At 47.2% G+C, this 21,268-nt stretch overlaps 1 protein-coding gene across 3 annotated transcripts; it reads right to left on the bottom strand.

The window, feature by feature from the left end:
• Positions 1–5,503: 5,503 nt before the first annotated feature.
• LOC121834548 lies at positions 5,504–17,146 on the bottom strand. 3 transcript variants are annotated; one of them, XM_042288255.1, is made up of 8 exons: positions 16,763–17,130; positions 15,806–15,913; positions 14,006–14,064; positions 13,384–13,456; positions 9,250–9,343; positions 8,790–8,891; positions 6,452–6,573; positions 5,504–6,067 (listed from the first exon to the last, which is right to left on the bottom strand). In XM_042288255.1, the coding sequence occupies exons 4-8, from the start codon at positions 13,427–13,429 to the stop codon at positions 5,970–5,972; spliced, it is 462 nt and encodes a 153-aa protein (XP_042144189.1). In that variant the 5' UTR covers positions 13,430–13,456; positions 14,006–14,064; positions 15,806–15,913; positions 16,763–17,130; the 3' UTR covers positions 5,504–5,969. The 3 variants fall into 3 exon arrangements, 2 of the variants coding, with proteins under 2 accessions (XP_042144189.1, XP_042144190.1); XR_006077250.1 differs by lacking the exon at positions 9,250–9,343 and having other exon boundaries at positions 16,763–17,146; XM_042288256.1 differs by lacking the exons at positions 14,006–14,064; positions 15,806–15,913.
• Positions 17,147–21,268: the final 4,122 nt, after the last annotated feature.

Genomic DNA, 21,268 nt, shown 5'->3' with positions numbered 1-21,268 from the left:
CTGCAAATGTAGTTAGATATGTAAACAGAACGTTCAATAACCTGAATATAAGCACCTAAAATGACAGAAGAGTGAAATAACTTTCTGTATCACAAAAGAAGGAGGAAAAAGAATACGTAAAACATTTACCGCAGTATTTCTTTTCTATGCAATCCACTGGTAAAGCATTTTTTGTTTAAATTCGTTTTATATTTCGGTTAAAATTCAGAGTAATGCATCAACGTTTTTTAAATAATTAAAATTGGCCGGTGCATAGGTGTACAATCCTGCGGAAATTTGCGCAGAACTACGTGTGGGTGGCACAATATATAAGAGGGGAGTAAATTAAGAGATGTTGTGACTTGTGTACTCGTCTCAGATGCGTTGTTTATGGCAGCTAGAGACCCGTCCGCTGACTCGTGCCGTATGACGATGGCGGTTGAGGGAGAAGTGAATGCCCGTGGCTCAGAGTCCCGTAGAAGCAATTATGCACCTCCCCCCGGGCCGCCATATCTGAGTTGCATATGCGGAATTGTGCGCCAAGAAAGTAGACGAAAAAAAACCTGGGAGCGCTATTGGGCCATCTCAAAAATGCGATACGAAGTTTCTTTTCTTTTCAAGGAGAAGCACGTACGGATGAAGAAGCCAACGGCGCCTTCGTGGCGGAGGCGGTGGCATGTTCGCCGCGTAAGTGGTGTACCTCGCTGCGAGGAGCGTCGACACGCATGAAAGGTCGCAGGTTTTTTTCTTCAGATTTTCCGCGTTGAACATAACTTCAATTTTATTTTGACGTGCGTAACGTCACTTCTGTGACCACGTTTTCGTGACACCGACTTCCTAGCTTTGATCGTCGGTGCCAGTGCGAAGAAAAACGTAGCTCTACGTCAAAATCGGGGTTTTTCGGTATTTATAAGGAATGGGTGGGACTCTATCAAATTAAATATGCTGGCAAGTAACGAAGCAAAGCGCAGGAAAGAAGGTGGAGTTTACAACTGCATACTAAAAGTAAAACAAAATGACTGTCATTATTATAAGCCTACTGTTAATTTATAGTTTTGAGAAATTACTTTTGCAGTGGCAAACTACACCCCTTCTGTCAAGGAAGCACTAATCTTAATTCATTCAGCGGAGCTCATTATATATTTTGCGCTCGCAGGCGCACCTGAAGAAGCTCATGTCGACACCATGGCCACATATCCCACTTCCCCCTTCCGTTTTTTTTTGTTTTTTTTTGCGTGCTGTTTTGCCGCATTCTTCAGCTTCGACGGAGAAGGACCGGAAAAGGTGATTCTGGGATGCGTCCCTCTATGGCTCGCTGACGGCTTGATAAGCAGCCGTGGCAGCTTCCGGCGGGCCTCTATCCGAAACATCGTTTTGCGACGCCTTTGCCCCCTGGTGACTTCCTTCGCCCCGTAGTGCTGTATAAGACTACATGTTGCGATCTGGTGCCGGCGAAGAAACGTCACGCCCTGCGAAGTCTCAGGCGTGGCTACCCAGGCGTCTGGCCCGTGGTCCATATAGGAACTTTCTCATGGAGTAAAACCATGAAGCAAATCCAGGGTTCTGACTGGCGTATTTGAACATCACGCACTTTCGCAAGCACGAGGCGGCCCTGGCCCTTTCGCGCTCTTTGTTCGAGATAAAACTACTCGTGCCAGCGAACCAAGGAGCGTTGACGGCGACGGAACATGGGGAGGAAGCACAAAAAGAGCGGCGGCGAAACGATGGCTAGTGGATATTGGCTGTAAGCAACCAGTTACAGTAATGGCACGTAAAAGGGCGCCAATAGGGCCGTAAGCAAGCAAATCTCCGAGAAAACTTCACCGTCTCCGAGGCGGCGTCCGTGTACGAGTGAAGCACTGCAGTTGTTAACCCAAAACCTCGAGCCCCCCCCCCCCCCCAATCCCCCCCATCCCCTCGCTCCCCTTCCCTCTTTTCTCTACCACTTGGACCATAGAACATGTGTCACAAAAAAGAAAAAAAAAAAAAAAAAACACAGTCACTGAGTGTGTTTGGTTGCCGGCGAGCGCGTTACTCTGACGTGTTTGGAATTTTCACATGACGTTACCTAGTTGGATGTGCCATGCGAGCCTCCACTACTGACCTGCTTGAACCCTTGAACTACAGGTTTTCCCGCTCATTTTAATCCAAGCGACGACCAATTTAATCCCGGGGTCGCTCAATTTAATCCAAGCGCCATACAATTTAATCCAAGCGCCACACAATTTAATCCCGGGGTCAGTCAATTTGATCCACAATATATATATATATATATATATATATATATATATATGCACTTATTGGGGGTGTTCAGTGGTCGTGTTTCGCTTACACATTTGGTAACTTAGAACAATTGTTCATACAATTAGAATTTTCGGGGGGCGATTGAGAATTTGATCACTAATGTGATTACTTTGAGTTACTAGTCCTACTATTAACTACTACGAGGCTTCATTGATATGTTGGTTACTCTTTTTAGAGCGCAGCTCTTAGGCACCCGTTTCCGGCTTCAGCCGCGTCGGCGTCGCCGGCGCCGTCGGCGTAACCACGCGTTGAATGATGGGTAAATTCCCCTGCTAAATTTAGCGGAGAAATTTCCCCGCTAAATCAAGCGGAAAACTTTCCCTGCTAAATCTATCGAAAAATCTTCCCAGCTAGATTTAATGAAAAATTTGCCCCGCAGAGTCTAGTGGAAAATTTTCCCCGCTAAGTCTAGCAGAAAATTTTCCCCGCTAAATCTAGTGGAAAATTTTTCCCGCTAAATTTAGCGGGAAATTTTTTCCCGCTGAACCTAGCGGAAAGTTTTCCCCGCTAAATCTAGCGGAAAATTTTCCCCGCTAGATTTAGCGAAAAATTTGCCCCGCAAAGCCTAGCGGAAACGTTTCCCCGCTAAATCTAGTGGACAATTTTTCCCGCGAAATCTAGCGGAAAATTTTCCCCGATAAATCTAGCGGAACAATTCACCAGCTAGATTTAGCTGAAAAGTTTCCCCGCTAAGTCTTGCGGAAAATTGTCCCCCCTAAATCTAGTGTAAAATTTTTCCCACTAAATTTAGCGGAAATTTTTTTCCCGCTAAATCTAGCGTAAAGTCTTCCCCGCAAAATCTAGCGGAACATTTTCCCAGCTAAATTTAGCGAAAAATTTGCCCAGCAAAGTCTAGCGGAAAAGTTTTCCCGCTAAATCTAGTGGAAAATTTTTCCCGCTAAACCTAGCGGAAAATTTTCCCCGCTAAATCTAGCGGGAAAATTTCCCAACTAGATTTAGCGGACAATTTTCCCCGCTAAGTCTAGCGGAAAATTTGCCCCGCTAAATCTAGTGTAAAATGTTTCCACTACAATTATCGCAAAAATTTTTCCCGCTATATCTAGAGGAAAGTTTTCCCCGCTAAATCTAGCGGAAAATTTTCCCAGCTAGAGTTAGCGAAAAATTTGCCCCCCAAAGTCTAGCGGAAAAGCTTCCCCGCTAAATCTAGTGGAAAATTTTTCCCACTAAATCTGGCGGAAAATTTTCCCTGCTAAATCTAGCGGAAAAATTTACCAGCTAGATTTAGCGGAAAATTTGCCCCGCCAAGTCTAGCGGAAAGATCTCACCGCTTAATCTAGTGGAACATTTTCCCGCTAAATCTAGCGGAAAATTTTTCCCACTAAATTAAGCGGAACATTTTTCCCGCCAAATCTAGCGGAAAATGTTACCCGCTAAATCTAGCGGAAAATTTCCCAGCTAGAAATTTTCCGCTAGATTTAGCGGGGAAGATTTTCCGCTAAAGTTAACGGGGAAATTTTTCCGCTAGACTTAGCGAGGAAAATTTTCCGCTAGTTTTAGCGCTGAAATTTTTCCGCTAAACAGCGAGGAAAATACCCCGCTAAATTTAGCGGGAAACATTTCCGCTAAATTTAGCGATGACATCTTTCCGCTAAATTTAGCGGAGAAAATTTTACGCTAGATATAGGGGGAAAAATTTCCGCTAGGGTTAGCGGGGTAAATTTTCCGCTAAATCTAGCTGGGAAGATTTTCCGCTAGATTTAGCGGGGGACATTTTCTGCTAAATATAGCGGGAAAAATTTTCCACTAGATTTAGCGTAGAAAATTGTCCGCTAAATTTAGCGGGACAAATGTTCTGCTAGATTTAGCAGGAAAAACATTCCGCTAGATTTAGCGGAAAAATTTTCTGCTAGATTTTGCGGGGAAGCTTTTCCGCTAGACTTAGCGGCGCAAATTTTCCGATAAATCTAGCTAGGGAAATTTTCCGCTAGATTTAGCGGGGGAAATATTCCACTAAATATAGGGGGAATATTTTTCGCTAGATAGAGAGGGGAAAATTTTTCCGCTAAATATAGCGGGGAACATTTTCTGTTAAATCTAGCCGGAAAGATTTTCCGCTAGATTTAGCGGGGGAAAGTATCCGCTAAATATAGCGAGAAAATGTTCCGCTAGATTTAGCGCAGGAAATTTTTCGCTAAATACAGCGGGGAAAATTTTCTATTAGATTTAGCTTGGAAAATTTTTTATTAGATTTAGCAGTTAAAATTTTTCGCTAGATTTAGCGGGGAAATTTTTCTGCTAAAATTAGCGGTGGAATTTTCCCATCATGCACCGCGTAGTTACGCCGACGCCGCTCAAGCCGGAAACAGGTGCCTAAAAGAGCTGCGCTTTAAAAAGAGTAACCAACATATCAATTAAGCCTCGTCAGTAGTGTGACTAGTAACTCAAAGTAATCACATTAGTGATCAAATTATCAATTGCCCCCCCCCAATTCTAATTGCATAAACAATTGTCCTACGTTACCAAATGTGTAAGCGGAACACGACCACTGAACACAATAAGCGCATATACATATATATTGTGGATTAAATTGACTGACCCCGGGATTAAATTGTGTGGCGCTTGGATTAAATTTTATGGCGCTTGGATTAAATTGAGTGACCCCGGGATTAAATTGGTCGTCGCTTGGATTAAAATGTGCGAGAAAACCTGTAGACGCGATCCCGCTAGACGAAGGGTGGTAAGAATAGGACAGCTTGTGGTGTACTCCCTATCGAAAAGACCATCAGGAAAATCCTGATGGTCTGATGGTCTGATGGAGTCGTATTTTGGGACGTCTGATGGTTTGATGGTCTATTGGCCTGATGGTTTGATGGTCTGTTGGCCTGATGGTTTGATGGCCTGATGGTTTGATGGTCTGTTGGCCTGATGGTTTGATGGCCTGATGGTTTGATGGTGTGTTGGATTGGTCTGATGGTCGAATGACCTGTCGTATTTTGAGACGCCTATTTTTTTACGGTTTGATTAGGGTGGTTTCATGGCTAATTTGAAACAAATCGAGTTGGCCACAACTTAAAAAACACAACAATATGTGAATGCATAATCTGGAAACTTAATTATGCCATGCCTGGAGCATGACGAGGTGCATATCCCACTTAGAATTTAATTATATTGTCCACTGCACACTGGTAATCGCCAGCCCGACATTTGAGTACGGCGAATGCAGCTACTAATAAGAAGAAAGTCAAACAAGCTGCTTTGCTTTGATATTTTTATTATGAAGTTATGAAATCATACATTGTTTCGCTGGGCGGAATGGCTAGGTAGTACAGAAAAACCAGAAACATTCGAGGAAGTACTATTGTGACCAATATTAGTTGAAGCGCCATGACGCTTGGCGTGCGGTACTATCAGAGCCACCTGTCGGATTATCAGTGAACCGCTGTGTTTGCTGAGGTTTAGGCAGGTTGCTTCTTGCACTCATTGTGCCACCATGAGCTGAAAATTGACACGGAACGGCATAGTGGTGCAACGAGCACAAGAAGTGATTTGTTTCTACCTCAAAGCATACCAAGGTTTGCTGAACAATCTGAGAGACAACTCTCATCGCGTGCCACGTGCAGTGGCGTTTCAGCTCATATTGGCTGCGATAGTACAATTGTTCCATTTCAATAGTATTGGCAATATATAAATTAAGCTAAATTAATATGAAGAAAAGGGTAAAAAGGCTACAACATGGGGTGCAAGCGATGGCAGACCTGCAACAGCATGGGCAGTCCGTGGTGGGACCACGCATCGGGGGAGGACAGGCAGCAAAGGGATGAGCCTGGACATATCAAGGGCAATTCAGAGATCAGCAATGAGTCCAAACACAGGACGACCATTGACATACGTTAACAGCAGAGTGGGCCTAGAGACGACTAAGGGGCAGTAAGAGTGACGTGCTTCATTGTAATTGTGTGACCATGCAACTTTTTGGAGAGTGAGCGAGCACGGCCTGATGGGATGGCAGTAGCGACCAAGCAACCCACAGCCTTTTTCAAGTGGTCAGCTGATCAACAGACTACTTTAAAGTTGTTTGCATAAACATTTAGATATATTAACCACTAAATAATTTATCTGTACCGTCATTTAAAATAATTGCTTGTAAACTTGAGACCCAGAATAGTATATTACTTAATTAAGGAAGTTAGAGTATAGATGCACATACCTTGGTAGTGATTTCTTTTGAGATTGGACAGCTTTTCTGACAGGTACCGCCATATCTTCTGGTGCCGGGCTGCCCTTTCAGCCTGGTGGTACCTTTCTCCCTCAGGTGTAGTCAAAAGCAGCCTGGAATATTGAAATTCCAGGGTGATTATTTTTTGCAGTGCTCAGACTTAAAACAATATAGAACATCATAAATACAGGCTGGAGGGTCATAGTTTGAGAAGACCAAGGGTAAATTAGTCTCAAATAAAAGCAATTAAGTGGCAGCTGGCACCTAACAAACCTTCAAAGTTTCTTAGTATTTACAGTGTTCAGAGATCACCATGAAAGCAAAAGTACCGCAGTATCCTGATTTATGTTCCACTCCCAATAGACAGCTCACCCTGGCTTCTGTTAGACTCTTTTAAGCACAAAACAGGTAGCCCATGTCTATAAATCTCACTGCTAGGCTAGTGACCTTGTAAGAAATAGGAGCTACAACTGTAGATAAGTAGACAATGTACGTTGGAAACTGCTTATACTTGGTTATCATCCCTCGCTGTGGTAACAGCTTAGACACGCCACAGAATTAAAAAAAATAGCATCATGAGCACCAGAAAGAACAATGCAGTTCTATATAAAAACAATCTTTCACATTCCTTGAAAGATCTTCCATTCATGGCCTGGCTCTAAATTTAAAGGTAATTAAACAGTCTTTCAATGTGCACCTGGTGGAGGCCTCTGAAGCTTCGTTGGGAGGTAATCTAACAATGTTGGGGATCTTGGACGTAGTCGTGACATGGCGAAAACCGCTATGTAGCTGCACTACACATCGGAGGAGCGCCGCTGTTTGGAGGTATACTCAACTGTTGGAGTAATCTCGCCCTGAACGCGATGACCTTGACATTACTTATCTCACACATAGGCGCTTAGACAGCTTAGTCCGCTTTGGTCCACGTAAAGCCCACAGGTGTTTCAAATGGCTAGGCTGTAACACGTCTACACCACCACTATGCACCCGAACGGCACAGCTCGTAGCCACGCCAGCTTTGCCGGATAGCCCACGACGCATCGAGCTCTCCGTTGACTTCTCTTCGAGCACTTGCTCGAGTTTGTTGCTTAGAACGAAAAATAAAATTATCTGTTCAAAATACAAATGTGCGATTATTTACGGTTATTATCTGTTATGATTGACTCATTCTTGGCGGGGTACCCCCATCACATGTCCAGGTGTTAGCAGACAACCTACTAGAGTAAAATCTCGGTGATACTAACTGGTACGAATTTCGGAATAAAACAAATTAACAAATTCCCCGGCCGAAGTGCATTGTATACGACGTGAAAATTTTTGGGTGTTCCGAATTCCTCTACGCACTGCGACGGCTGATACGAATGCGTGCTCCACAACTGATAGTGGCAAGGAGGCCACGATCGGCGACTGTAAGCTTTCAAGGCTCCGGGCAGCTGATTGCCTGTTGCTGCCAGGGATCAGCCGCACTTTACCCAAAAACTGGAGCTCAAAATTACATGCATGTTACAATCGGACCCAAAAACCAAAACTAAACAAAATGCTAAAAAAAAACTGCAAAGTGGCCAGCCCCGTCACCATCAACACGTTTCAAATCCAATCCAATCTGAATCCAAAATCGCTTTTTTGTTTTTGCGATCTCGTGGAATGGTGTTTCAGCCTTGGAAAAGCAAAACCGATCTTACTATAAGGTTACCTCTAAAAAACAAAGTAACTGCGTTGGCAAAAACAGAAAACCGAGTGATGTTGGTGGTGTCTTCGGTGTGGTCCACGGTGACATGCGAGCTTGGTTGGAAAGACAAAGAAACTGAATTTTTGCTTGCAAGTTTTTGATGTAGGGCTTCAACAGCACATAGTGTGGGCACTTTCCGAGTATGTGCATTTGATAAAATGTTTTCCACAAAGTGTATGTTGTTCAGCCGTCATTATTTTATCTGCGAAGTAGAATCGACATTTACCTGCGCAGTAGAATCGACATTAATTCATTTTTTCAACATTCGTGGGTTGATTATAACCGTGTGTTACTATCGGGGGCGTGTTAGAATCGTGTAAATTGCATACAAGATATTTTCTGTCATAAATAAATGCCCATTCATGCATTCCTTGTGTTTCAAAATATAAATTTTGTTTCTCTTTCGTTGATACGAATTTAGCATGAAATATTTTACGCGACTCCGCGAGATTCATATCAAGATTTTAAAAATGCTTGCTTAATGAGAGAGCCTGCACCTTGCGCTGAGTGAGCGGGGCAAACGCCTTCTCTTGCCTCACTGCCTTTGCCTTGTTGGAGAGGGTGCCGGTCACCGACCTCTCCAAAAGCACTTCCACTCACCCTATGGAAGCAGCAGTGATCTTGCAAAACATGGAGTCGCACTCTGCTCTCCGCATGTTGCCCGCATTCCTGGTTGACGTGCACACCTTGCCCGACATGGATCTGTTATAAACAAAAGCGAGAAACAGCTTCACATATACCAGTCGTTGACGTAGAGTGGTACTGTATACTCCAAGATGCATTGAAAATGCACTAAAATTATTACATTAATAAAATTTAGGCCTTTAAATTTAAGACAGCACTACACATGAATTCCTATCTTCATGGGCGTCTGCGAAGCTGATGGGCCTACAAAGCTTCATGGCATCTGCATGAAACAGCAGCATAATCCCTTAGTTGCATCAGGTGAGCATGACAACAGAATGTTTTCCAGGCACTGGCTGTAACTACAATTAAGAGCCTGGCTACAATAATGTTTTAATGACTTCTTGTTGCAATCGATTCAATCTACTGTGCTTACATTATCTCAGGAGTGGCCAAAGTGAGGCTCGCGAGCCGCACGCGGCTCTTTGCGGGTCCAAGTGCAGCTCGCGGCTCCCTGGAAAACGTGTCCCCTAGACGAAAAGGGTTCTAGAATTTAGAAAGAGCTACAAGTCTTGGCAGCCTGGCAACACACTACATATATACACTGTGGGGATTCCTCTGGTCTCCCTTCCCCGATGGCTGTGATAACGGCCGCGGGTCGGAACGCTCGGCCTTCTTCGCCGTGAGCTCCGTCCTGTTCGTGAGGCAGAGGGCCGCCTGGCTTGGGGGGCTCTCCTCTCACTCTCTCCCGGGGGGACCTCTTTCCGTCCCCCCGCTCGGTTGCGGATCACTGCTGACAGGCGAGGAGGTTTCGCCTCTTGTTTTCCTGCTTTCGGGAAAGGGACTCGTCCGGGTGACCGCGAAAGAGATAGGACGTGCGTCGGCGACTTCTCCGATGCTTCCCCGGTCTTGGCTCTCCGGAACCCCGCGTCTGGCCAGGTAAGGACCTTTTCTTACCTTGCAGGCGCGGGGGGCATTTTGGATGGGGACAATGTAGTTCGTTTTAAGAGTATTCTAATAAATGCTCTTGGACTCTGTCCTTACTCTGGTACGTGTGTCTTCTCTTCCGCTATATTCGAGAGAGTGAGACAAGGTAGACGATCATTGGCACCGACGGAGGTAATTAATCGAACCAACCCGCCGTAATCTAGCCCTAAACGTTCGTCTATATTGCCGCGGAGATGTGGGGACCGCGCTACTAGGTTTGACGTCTTCTTTGAGATATCGCCGCTGTTGAGATAATCCTTTGGTTACTCTATCGGTACCTGTGTTGGTAGCAAAATCCCACATAAAATGGCGCCCAACGTGGGGCCACGACTTCCTTTATCGTGGTCGTGGCTCCTGGCCTCCGTCCCCTTGTCCGGCCTTTGCCAGCAATTCCTTGCCTTTGATCGCCCCGTACCATGAGCGTCCTGATCTCGTCACTTATGGTTGAGCGATTAATGCCGAGTCGGCAACCCGCAGTGCCACTCCTTTGAGCGAGCGCAGTGTGATTCGTACGCGCGTTCCTATTTTGAATTAGCGTGCGTCAAGCAACATTCGTTGTTGCGGGAGACCCTTTGTTCTCCATGCTTGAGGCGAACCCTTCACCTGTGTGTATTTGGGTTCCTTGCGCGCCTCCAACAACTTGTCCTGAAGGGAAAATGTAAATAGAAGTTTTGATGACGTTTTTGAGTACCGGGTGGACTTTTATGTCCGGCGGGGAGCGAGGCTTGGCAGAAAAGAGTAGCGAAGGATCAGCAGTGCAATCTGGGAATGTAAATATTCGCGTTTTCTTTGACTCGGAGTAGTCGCGGACACTCATTTAGAGTCGGACGGTACGCCTGCCAATGACGTCGATAAGTAGCTGGTACTGCTACTGACGGGCTCCGGGAGCCGGGCCGCGTAATCGTCGGCGTCGAGAAGCAGTTTGCACACTGTTGACGCGCGCGCTGTATTCACTGCTGGTATTGCAGTGGGCGCGGAGGGTTTTCTTCGGGAAAGATTTGTATCTGCTTGATGCCAATGTACTCCTGCAGCCTGTTGTCGTTTTCCAAGAACGACACTAGTTTTGCGTTCATGGTGGTGGCGCTACGCGGTCTGATGCGCACTGTGACAGTATCTGGGTGGACGAGTGACTCTAAGACTTTCGGAAGTTATGTTGCTCTGAAACCCAGGCGCCATGTAGTCAGAGCCCCCTTTGGCGATATCTGTCAGACTCGCGTAATCCAGGTGGAAGAGCGACTCTAAGACTCTCAGCAGTTACGTCGCTCTGAAACCTGGCCTTGCCTCAAAAGAAGGGTCCACACCGTTGTGAGTCCTTGATCAAGCCGTATCGAGTGCAAGACATGTTTTTCTAGCCTCGGTAAGCTAGCTAGCTCAAATAGTTGGCGAAACTAGCAGGTTTGAGCGTGTGAGCTACGGCCCCTTTTGTCTTCCTCTCTGGGGAGCAAGATGGCGGCTATATTGCGCGGGAACTTGCATCTTCCCCGCTCGCAGACGCGCATGCATGGCGGTTTGTTTCTATCCGCCCCTTCGAAGTCCCCGTATCCGTTTACCTCGACTTCCGAAGATGGGTCAGCTGCAGACTGTTATCTGTTTTTGGCCACTTATAGTCAACGGACTCTTCCGGTAACTATAAAACCGGGTATTGTAGGCAGCCTCTGTGTTAGCTGCCTGTGCAAAGGATTGAGAACTCGGCGTTTTTCCTAGAAGCTCTCTCCCCGGTGCCCACATTAAGCGAACTCAATTAGTTTGCTTGGTATGTGGACGCGTTTCGAACGGAGGGGCCCCCTTTTTTATGGCTTCTTCCGGTGTCGAAGCGGGTCACTCTGGCATGTTCCTGTCACCGTTGACAAACTGGCCACCTTCTTTGTGGTTTTTGTTTGTCGTTTGCTCCTGCCCGTTTCCGCCGCCTTTGCGGCCCGAGGCAGGCGAGCGTCGGTTGCGCGCGCCCCCTCTTTCGGAGGCTGCAGCGCCCTTTCTTCCCTTTGGGGAGGTCTACGGCCGGCTTTGGGCGTGTTGGCTGCTGGCGCAAAACGACTTCGCAGGTCTCCTCCGAGGTCGTGCACCCCCCCTTCACCAGCCCACTGCGGCCGAGATGGCGCCGAACCCCCTGGGCAGCGTGTCTGGGACTTCACCAGCTGGTCTCCGCCGGTGGGCGGCGGTCGTTGGTCTTTCGGTGCTGCCGCCTTCACGACCGCCTGACTGCCCCCCACTGCAGGCCAGCTTGTACCGCGACACCTGGGTCCAGCGGCGTCAAAATGGTGCCTGTGATGCTCTGCGGTGCTGTGGCGACGACTGTCAAGTGCTTGGAACTTGAACTTTCCAGGTCTTTGGTCCTGCGGGCCAGCTCTTGACGGCGGACACTGTGAAGACGCGCGCTGGGTGTCGCATGTATTTGTTGGGGATGCGCAGAGAGATATATTATTTTATGAGAGCAGGTGGGCCTCCTTTATTGTTTCTTGAGACCCACCTACCGTTTTAAGGAGGGGGGGATGTGGGGATTCCTCTGGTCTCCCTTCCCCGATGGCTGTGATAACGGCCGCGGGTCGGAACGCTCGGCCTTCTTCGCCGTGAGCTCCGTCCTGTTCGTGAGGCAGAGGGCCGCCTGGCTTGGGGGGCTCTCCTCTCACTCTCTCCCGGGGGGACCTCTTTCCGTCCCCCCGCTCGGTTGCGGATCACTGCTGACAGGCGAGGAGGTTTCGCCTCTTGTTTTCCCGCTTTCGGGAAAGGGACTCGTCCGGGTGACCGCGAAAGAGATAGGACGTGCGTCGGCGACTTCTCCGATGCTTCCCCGGTCTTGGCTCTCCGGAACCCCGCGTCTGGCCAGGTAAGGACCTTTTCTTACCTTGCCGGCGCGGGGGGCATTTTGGATGGGGACATTGTAGTTCGTTTTAAGAGTATTCTAATAAATGCTCTTGGACTCTGTCCTTACTCTGGTACGTGTGTCTTCTCTTCCGCTATATTCGAGAGAGTGAGACAAGGTAGACGATCATTGGCACCGACGGAGGTAATTAATCGAACCGACCCGCGGTAATGTAGCCCTAAACGTCGCCTACATTGCAGCGGAGATGTGGGGACCGCGGGCTACTAGGTTTGACGTCTCCTTTGAGATATCGCCGCTGTTGAGATAACCCTTTGGTTACTCTATCGGTACCTGTGTTAGTTGGTAGCTAGCAACATCCCACAACACCTGGAATGCTTTTTGCCTCATAGATGCGTCGAGTGACCCCGTTTCCTTTATTGTTCTAAAAGACTTTCAACCGTATACGCATAACAGTTGTCAGGGGCAGTGACTGGCTAGTGAATCGTGTATTAATTTTTGCTTAGCAGTGGAAAGGACCTTCTGATGCATAGTGTCATTTGTTGTTATCGCCCATTATACTTGTAATCTATGGAAATAACTGTTCCCTGCATATTGTTTCTTGTTAAAAGTAGCACCCCCCCTTTCTTTCTTCCAGCGACTCTAAACTTTCGTAGTTTTGTCTGCGGCTCTAACTCCATGTCACTCTGGCCACCCCTGCACTATCCTAAACTCTTTTAATGTATATTATACACTGAATGAAAGTGAAAAGTTTTTCTATTTTACCATTCCTTCCTTTTCTGGAGGCCGATGCTAGGATCCACGATCTCATTCTTTGCAAGGATGTCCTCGTCAGCAACTGAAAAAAACAATTTCACATTAAAGAGGTACAGAAACCAAATTCCAGCGCTCATTTTATCGCTTTAATGAGTTGCAGGTTGCAACATAACCTCAAAAATACCAGTCCTTTCCTGAAGGGCACAAGCAAACTAATTTTAAAGCTAATCAAACAATCTTTCAATGTGCACCTGGTGGATGCATGTGGAGCCTATTTGGGAGGTAATCTAGCAACATTGGGGAACTTGCTACGTAGTCATGACGTAGGAAGGACATTCCTCGGTCATTCTGCTCAGCAACAGAGCGCAGCCACAACAGTAGAGTAGAGAGCTCTTTGCCGTTCATGCCTTCTTTCTCAGCATTATTGTTTCCACCCTTTATGAATGAATATCCTCTATGCAAGATATAAGCCATGTGTTGCTTATGACATGTTCGGCTCTATCACCGCACAGCAAACTTCTTTCATATACTGCAGGTTCATTAAAAAAGTTACCTTTTTAATGCTAAAGCATGGGTTCTGTTAGTACGGTAAACATACGAGTACCCAGAGGTCAGGCCATAAATGACTTACACGTTAGGCAGTAGGGCCCTACAGCACCTTTTGCATCAACAGCCGAGCCGCAGGTAGTCCTGCAATTGATAGAGCAGGGTAAGTCAGAGAAAGGTGTTTCTAGCAGCTCTGCTGGTGTGCCCCCTTGCAGCATTCTCACGCACATTGGGGTGTAGGCAGAAAGCATGGCATTCCTCATCAACAAATCATGACAACACATTGTTGCCGGCACCAAACTGGATCCCTGTGCTATTTTTCTTTTTTTTTCTGATTTAGTTGATTCTTTGTCTTCCTTGTCACTCCCGACTGCTTTACTGGCCTTCGTGAAATAAAGAAGGCTTGGTAAACTGCAAAGCCTTGACTGAGTGGTGAAACAGAGCAATCCCAAGGAAGTATAAATGTTAAGGACTCGACATGACATTACGCAGTGTTGGGATTCCCAAGCTGCTCTCCACACTCACATTTTGTGCACGACCAGCTCTCTTTCTGCATCAATTGGATTGGCCAGTTGTGTGCCCGTTTCGGTCGCTGCTAGCCATATGTGGCTGGCGCTGCTTTTGAGAGCCTTGCAACATCGTCACTTTCAGCTTTTGTCCTGACATAAACCGCATCTAAAAATTTAATTAGCGTTAAGATTTAGCTTTTGGACACTCCCAGAAAAAATAGGCTGTACCACATTACATAGACAGGTAATGATATTCTGGTGACAAAATTTCTACAAAAACTGCTTTGCGTTAGAGGGCACAAGGGCTGACGTTCCTGGGAGGAGCAGCTTTGTGTGAACTTGCAGATGCTTCAGCTGCCTGTTTGCGCCTGGCCAGTTCAGTTGCCATTTCCTCTTGGGTTTCTTGTAGGTACAGTCGGGGACAAAAGTCTCCAGGACACGTAAGCTGCGACTGAAACGCATTCCTCTGCCATCTGCCGGCGGGTCGCCTGGTTTCGAGATCGCAGAAGGGCGCACGTGCGTCCTATTGTACCTGCCAACGTGTGCGCTTTCCCGCTCTGCTGCGGCGCGGCGCCTAACTCGGAATCGGGCGCGTGGTACCACTTCGGAGATAGTGCTTACTGACACGGCACCTATAAAGCAAGAAGTCACGGCAGCTCAATTAAGCGATAAGCTGAACTGGTTATAAAGCAAGGTGCGCTGACACGACGAAATGCGGCGCAATGCCCCAGGCGGTATCTCGAGTTTTGGAATGTATAGCAGACGCTCGTCAGCGCCAGCGCTATCTCCGAGGCAGTACCATGTGCCCAATTCCTAGTTAGGTGCTGTGCTGCAGAAGAGCAGGGAACGCACATGTTTGCAGGCAGAGTAGGACGCGCATGCGCTTTTGTGTGATCTCGAAACCAGGCGACCCGCCGGCAGGTGGCAGAGCAATGGGTTTCAGCCGCAGCTAGCACGTCCTGGGGACTTTCGTCCCCGACTGTACATCTGTGATCATGAATAAATAAATTGGCCAGGAAGCAATGGCAGCTGATGCAACATCAATGCAAGCCATGTATTATATGACTCGCATGAATTGACATTGAATCAGCCACGATTGTGCGCCTAAGTTTGTGCTGCGGAGCGCAAGAGTTTGGCGCTCTGTTCATTAAATAGACAGAAGCGCCACCAAAGGACTGACACTCAAGCGTGCTCTTTTTGCACCGAGTATTTCTCGAAGTCCAAGTCATTTCTTCGCGCTGACAGAAACGTCGCCGAGACGAGGAGTGCAGTGGATCGCTGCCTCATTTCAGTTGAAGAATGCTTAACCCAGCGAGTAAAATGATTTGATTTCAAAGCCAGGACCATTACGGAAAAGGTTTGTTCCCGAATCTCACCTGAAAACCAATTACCCATCGAACAATAGCGTTATGATGGTACAGCGACAGAAAAGTTGTCGAGATGAGAGGACAGTCCGATCGCTTCCCTTTGTAGAATGCACAGCCCTGCGAATAAAGATACTTCGATTGGAAAGCGAAAACGTTGCGGAAAAAGTTTGTCCATGCATCTCGCCTGAAAACTAATTAATGTGCTATTTATTGAACGGTGGTGTGCCAGTATTGGAGTAGCACATCGACAGGTTCCGTCTCGCGCTGGAAGACGGAAACCCAAGATATCTGACAAGTTTGAGAGTTTCTTGTTTTGACAAGCGGGTTCAAGAATGTTGTCTTTCATTTGAATCTAAGCAGCATGCATGGTCAATAAATAGATCGGTCAAAGTAACATTCAGCATATCTGGTCGAAGCGAGTCTTCAAACCTTTCACAAATATTAAAACAATGGTAAAAATTTCCCAACGTCGCCGCGCATTTCTTTTCTTTTTTTTTTTTTTTTTGGGGGGGGGGGGGGCTTTTACTTTACCATTTTACAGAGCCCTTAATTAATTTATGCTCAAAATAATTTTGGCATCCGCGAAATGCTGGGTTTGTCATAAAACTGTGGTCGGAAGTGGCTCATACAGCTCGCCGACAGCTACGGTGTGTTGCGCTACTGTACGCTATGCTTCATTTAGTTGCTACGCTCGGAGTGTGAAACTCGGAACGGTGGAGTACGAGTAAATTAGCGCGGACTTAAGGCACAGGAGCAATGGCGGCTTGCAGGGTGCCATATGATATCACGTGCAAGGCAGTTCAGTCCACACGCTCAACTGAAGTATGCATTCATCTGCCTAGCTTGGTGCCCCATACAAGCAATCTACAATGTTCACTTTTAATTACAGTCGCAATAAAAAAGAAAGAAAACGGCGACTGCTTGTGGCTACGTCGCACTTCGGGATGGTAAAAAATACACACTCACCCGTCAGTTCGAGGATCTCGGCGTCGAAATAGCCTCCTCGAGCGTTCGCGTCGCCGTCCTACGCTCGAAGTCGACCACATTCGAAGGATTGCAGTTTTTAAATAAAGTCCTGTGGACGTCGCTTATTTCTCCGTTCTCGCCAAATCGAGTGAAACCTACCGAAATATCTAAAACCTCGAAAACACTCCACGAGGAAGGGTGAGGCTGCCGAGGCAACAAAGCGCACGAAACAACTGGATTTGGATTTGGATTCGAAGCTTTTGAAGACGCAGTTGCTCGAACGGATATAAGCGGCGAATGTTTTTCAAAATATAAAGTATACATTGAAATTAACGGATCGTCGAGTGTCGAACACTGCGTATGAACTTGAATGAGAACATTTTTGAGAGAAATATGTCAAGTGTCAACACTGCGTGTAAAGAAACTGGCGCCGCAAATAGCCGATGCGTCGGCAGTAGCGGATACAATAAAGACTAACTCATAATTTACGCGACCCTCGACAGTCGTCCGCCCGTGGCGCAGGGTTAGCGCGTCGGCATACGGAACGAGAGGTCGCTGGTTCGAGTCCCCCTTTGGGCGAAGGAAGAAAACGTTTTTTGTGCGAGTTTTTTTTTTTGTGTTTTCTATTTATTTTTATTATATCTATGTGGGTGGCGGTGGTGTTGAAAACTTTAATTTAGTCTAAAACCCATGCGAAGCTGCTTCGTTAACGACCGCCCTGGTCCAAAAGGGTTCTCTACTTCGTTTCAGCTTCGGTCCGAGCGCGGCCGATGTTATAAGCCGAAGGGCCAATCAAACAACGCAAAAAGCGCAGCGTCATGGTGTGCTCTCTGCGCTTGATACGACTAGCCGGCGAAGGAACGCACACAGGGAGACGGCGAATACAGGCTGGTATTGCAGAGAGCACGCCATGACGTTGTGTCTCTTTCGCTGTCTGATTGGCCCTTCGGCTCATAACAGCGGCCGCGCTCGGACCGAAGCTGAAACGAAGTATAGTGCAGCTGAATACTGAATAATGCAGGTTTTTCTACCTTTCATGTCGCCGGTTTTAGTACCTTTCGTGACTCGACGTGTTTCCGCTCAAGAACTTTTAAGGTCGTCTGAATGACGAGACATATAAGGCTTTTCCTTAATAAAAAAAATCACATCAACCCATTGACCACGCGGCTGCGGCCCATCATATATCATAGTCGAGATTCAACGACAGCTTTTTTTATCGCGACATAGCCTCAAATCGCCTATTTTGTAGCGTGCAAAGTTGCGGAGCCTCCTCGACTTTGGGCCGCTCATTCAGCGAGGCGGTGGCGCATTCCCCCGACTATTTAACCTTCGAGCAAAGTAAAGCAAAGCAATGGCCGCGCGGTCTGTTTGGAAGCTGAACTTAATTGCCGCCGCGACCATCCGATGCGCACAACGGTTGCGGGGCTCGGGGGGTGCCGTGTCTATAAAAATTAATGTGTCGACGAAAAGTCTGTCCACCTTCCGTTGGTAATGAAAGGCGTAGATGAAGCATATGCGAAACGATGAATCCTACCGTGAGTACGGGAAATTTCCACGGTGCGTGATTGCAGACGAACGCACAGTTGCCGGTGAATCGGGGACTCAGTGAGTAAAGACAAATCGCGTGACATAGTTGCGTCAGCACCTCGCGAGCCCGCGACTCATCACATGCTGGCAAATATGTCGCGACCCATATATCAATTGTTATTAAACGCCTCTGACGGCGCCGTCAGAATACCGCGAGCAACAATTAATCAAGCACTTTTGATAAACATTGTGCGCAAAGAAAGTCCCGACGGCCGGGAAATAAGGCGCTTTTGATGGAACCGAAGTGAAACATAAAACTTCTGACGACCATTAGACCACCTCTGACAGCCCATCAAGAGTGTCCAACAGACCATTAGGCGCCGTCAGGAACTTCTGACGGACCATCTAAACGCATCTGATGGTCCATCAGGACGGTCGGATAGTGCGTCAAGAATGGGCTGATGGTCCATCAGACTTTCTTGATGGTCCATCAGACCTTCTTGATGGTCCATCAGACCTTCTTGATGGTCCATCAGACCTTCTTGATGGTCCATCAGGAAGCCTGATGGGCCATCAAAGAAGTCTAATGGTCCATCAGGACAGTCGGATGGTGCGTCAAGAATGGGCTGATGGTCCATCAGACTTTCTTGATGGTCCATCAGACCTTCTTGATGGTCCATCAGGAAGCCTGATGGGCCATCAAAGAAGTCTAATGGTCCGTCAGGAATGGGCTGATGGTCCATCAGGAGTGGGCTGATGGTCCATCAGACTTCTTTGATGGTCCATCAGGAAACCTGATGGACCATCAAAAAAGTCTGATGGACCATCAAGAAACTCTGATGGTCCATCAGGAAAACCTGATGGTCTTTTCGATCGGGCTTCGGAGGTTAATGCAGTGAACAAAACGTCTGCCTCTTGCGCAAGAGTGCAGGTGAAGTCAGAACGATGCCCAGCTCTGACTGGATCTTATTGAAGAATAGTGGGAAGACCTCAAAGCAGGCGGCCTTCAGGTGCGCCCGCTATCCTTTATTCAGAGCCAATCGAAGCTCGGAGTCGTTCTGACACCATTACAGCTATGCAAAATAAGCAGACGAACTTCCGCTACCCATGAGAACGCTGTAACTCTGTCGAATGAAACTCTATAACCACAACTTCTTGTATCCCGAAAATTGTAAAAAATTAATTGCAGTTTCTCTGCGGTTTTTGCAGCAGGTGTGACCGACATGCACACTACCTTTGCCCATCTGGAGTCCGCAAGAACCAGCAATCAGTGAGGGTTGCTGTAACCGAAATCCGGATGAATCCTCTTGTCAAGTAGATCACTCCCACGGTGTTATGTAAATTCGCGGCGCTGCGTTTTGAGTTGTTTTACAGCGTGACATTCCACTATGGTCGCGTTAAAGGTGAATGCGTTGCTAAGGGTTTGTGAGCCGTATGGGATTTGTTGATGATGGTCATCCAAAACATGAAATACTAATATGCACAACCCATATGCAGACCAAGGGGATGAGCACAACACCGTCTCTTAACACAGCTCCACATTTTTAATTTGGAGTCTTCTTAATATACAGCAACCAATCCCACTATCGAACAGAACAGTAACCGTCAACCCTCAAGGAAGACAAAGTGAACATGGACGGGTGCACTTTGTCTGCTTATTGATCACAGTATTTATTGCTTTATTCGCCCTGCTCATGCACATGTGTGAATGTGCTGTTTCTAGCTTTTAAAACATCACACGCACGCTCGAAATCTTTGAAACTAGGGAGAAGCGCGAATACAGGTGCTCGATAAAAGCTACCGGGAATTAGATATAATGAGAAGAGATATATTTCATAGCCCGCATACTTTATGCCCTATCTTCCTCTCTTTTCTTTTTTTTTTTTTAAAGCGCAGCTGTAAGGCGTTCATTTCTGGCGTGAGCGATGTCCCTTTCGCCGTCGCCATCGCCGTCGGCGTAACCGCCCGTTGCTTTATGGGAAACGCCCTATGTTGAAACGCGCGGGTCTCTCCCTTGATCCGCGCGTTGCATTATCGGACGTTTCAAATAATGACGTCACCGTGACGTCACGACGGACGTCACAAGTGTCCAGCGCGTTGCATTATGGGAAATGTCCCACGGTGACGTCACGTGTGACGTCACGGTCACTCGTAAAGATCATGACAAAGGTCACGACGTTTACTTCACGAGGACTTCAACGAGTGACGTCACGAGGGGGCAGGCAGAGATGAGGAGGACAAGGGGGAGGTGGAGGAAAAAAGAGAGAGGAGGAGGGAGGAGGAGGAGGGCAGGGGAGGAGGAGGAGGCGAGAAGGAGAAGAGGATACAGAGGAGGAGGAGCGGCCTACAATCATCTCCGTACCCTCCCCTCCTCCTCAAGAGTAGCGCTCTAATTCGGAATTAGACGTAGTTGTAAGCGCCTTTCATTTTTTTTAACAATTTACAAAGTTGCATGACGGGGTCATTTTTATATAGTAAGATGACTGGTATGTTAGTAATTAATAACCGTCATCAAAATGCCGAAAAATTGAACATAATCTACATACGCTTCTGTGGTTATTTTGCCTAAATTCGTCGCTTGTTTGAGCTGGCTGAGTTCTGGAGCAGTAACCATGTAGCAATCTCAGCCTTGGGGTTCGTAAACGATATTTTAGCCGCATTGGAATGAATGAATATGGAATTGCGGAGCTTAGCCTCATCATCCCATTTATTGCGAAGGCATACTCGCTGGTAGACGTCCAGCGATTCTTCCCACGTCATCTTCAAGGATTCCAGAAGATCCTTACGATGTCGGACCTGGCTGGGAACAGGGCAGGCTGCAGCGGCTGGAGCGCCCGTGGAGGATTGTCTATTGGAGCTCATCGCAGTCGACAGTCGTCGATGTCGAAGCTTCAGAATGCAATGAACTTCTCTTCAGGGACGCAGGTACTCCGCCAGACCTCAATCAAAGAATGTGAGGAAGACGCAGACTGGGCGACC

This window comes from Ixodes scapularis, unplaced genomic scaffold, assembly GCF_016920785.2.
Source record: "Ixodes scapularis isolate PalLabHiFi unplaced genomic scaffold, ASM1692078v2 ptg001361l_1___fragment_2___debris__unscaffolded, whole genome shotgun sequence".
Classification (NCBI taxonomy): domain Eukaryota; kingdom Metazoa; phylum Arthropoda; class Arachnida; order Ixodida; family Ixodidae; genus Ixodes; species Ixodes scapularis.
The sequence above is the reverse complement of the archived record's forward strand: the minus strand, read 5'-3'. Positions and strand labels throughout refer to the sequence as shown.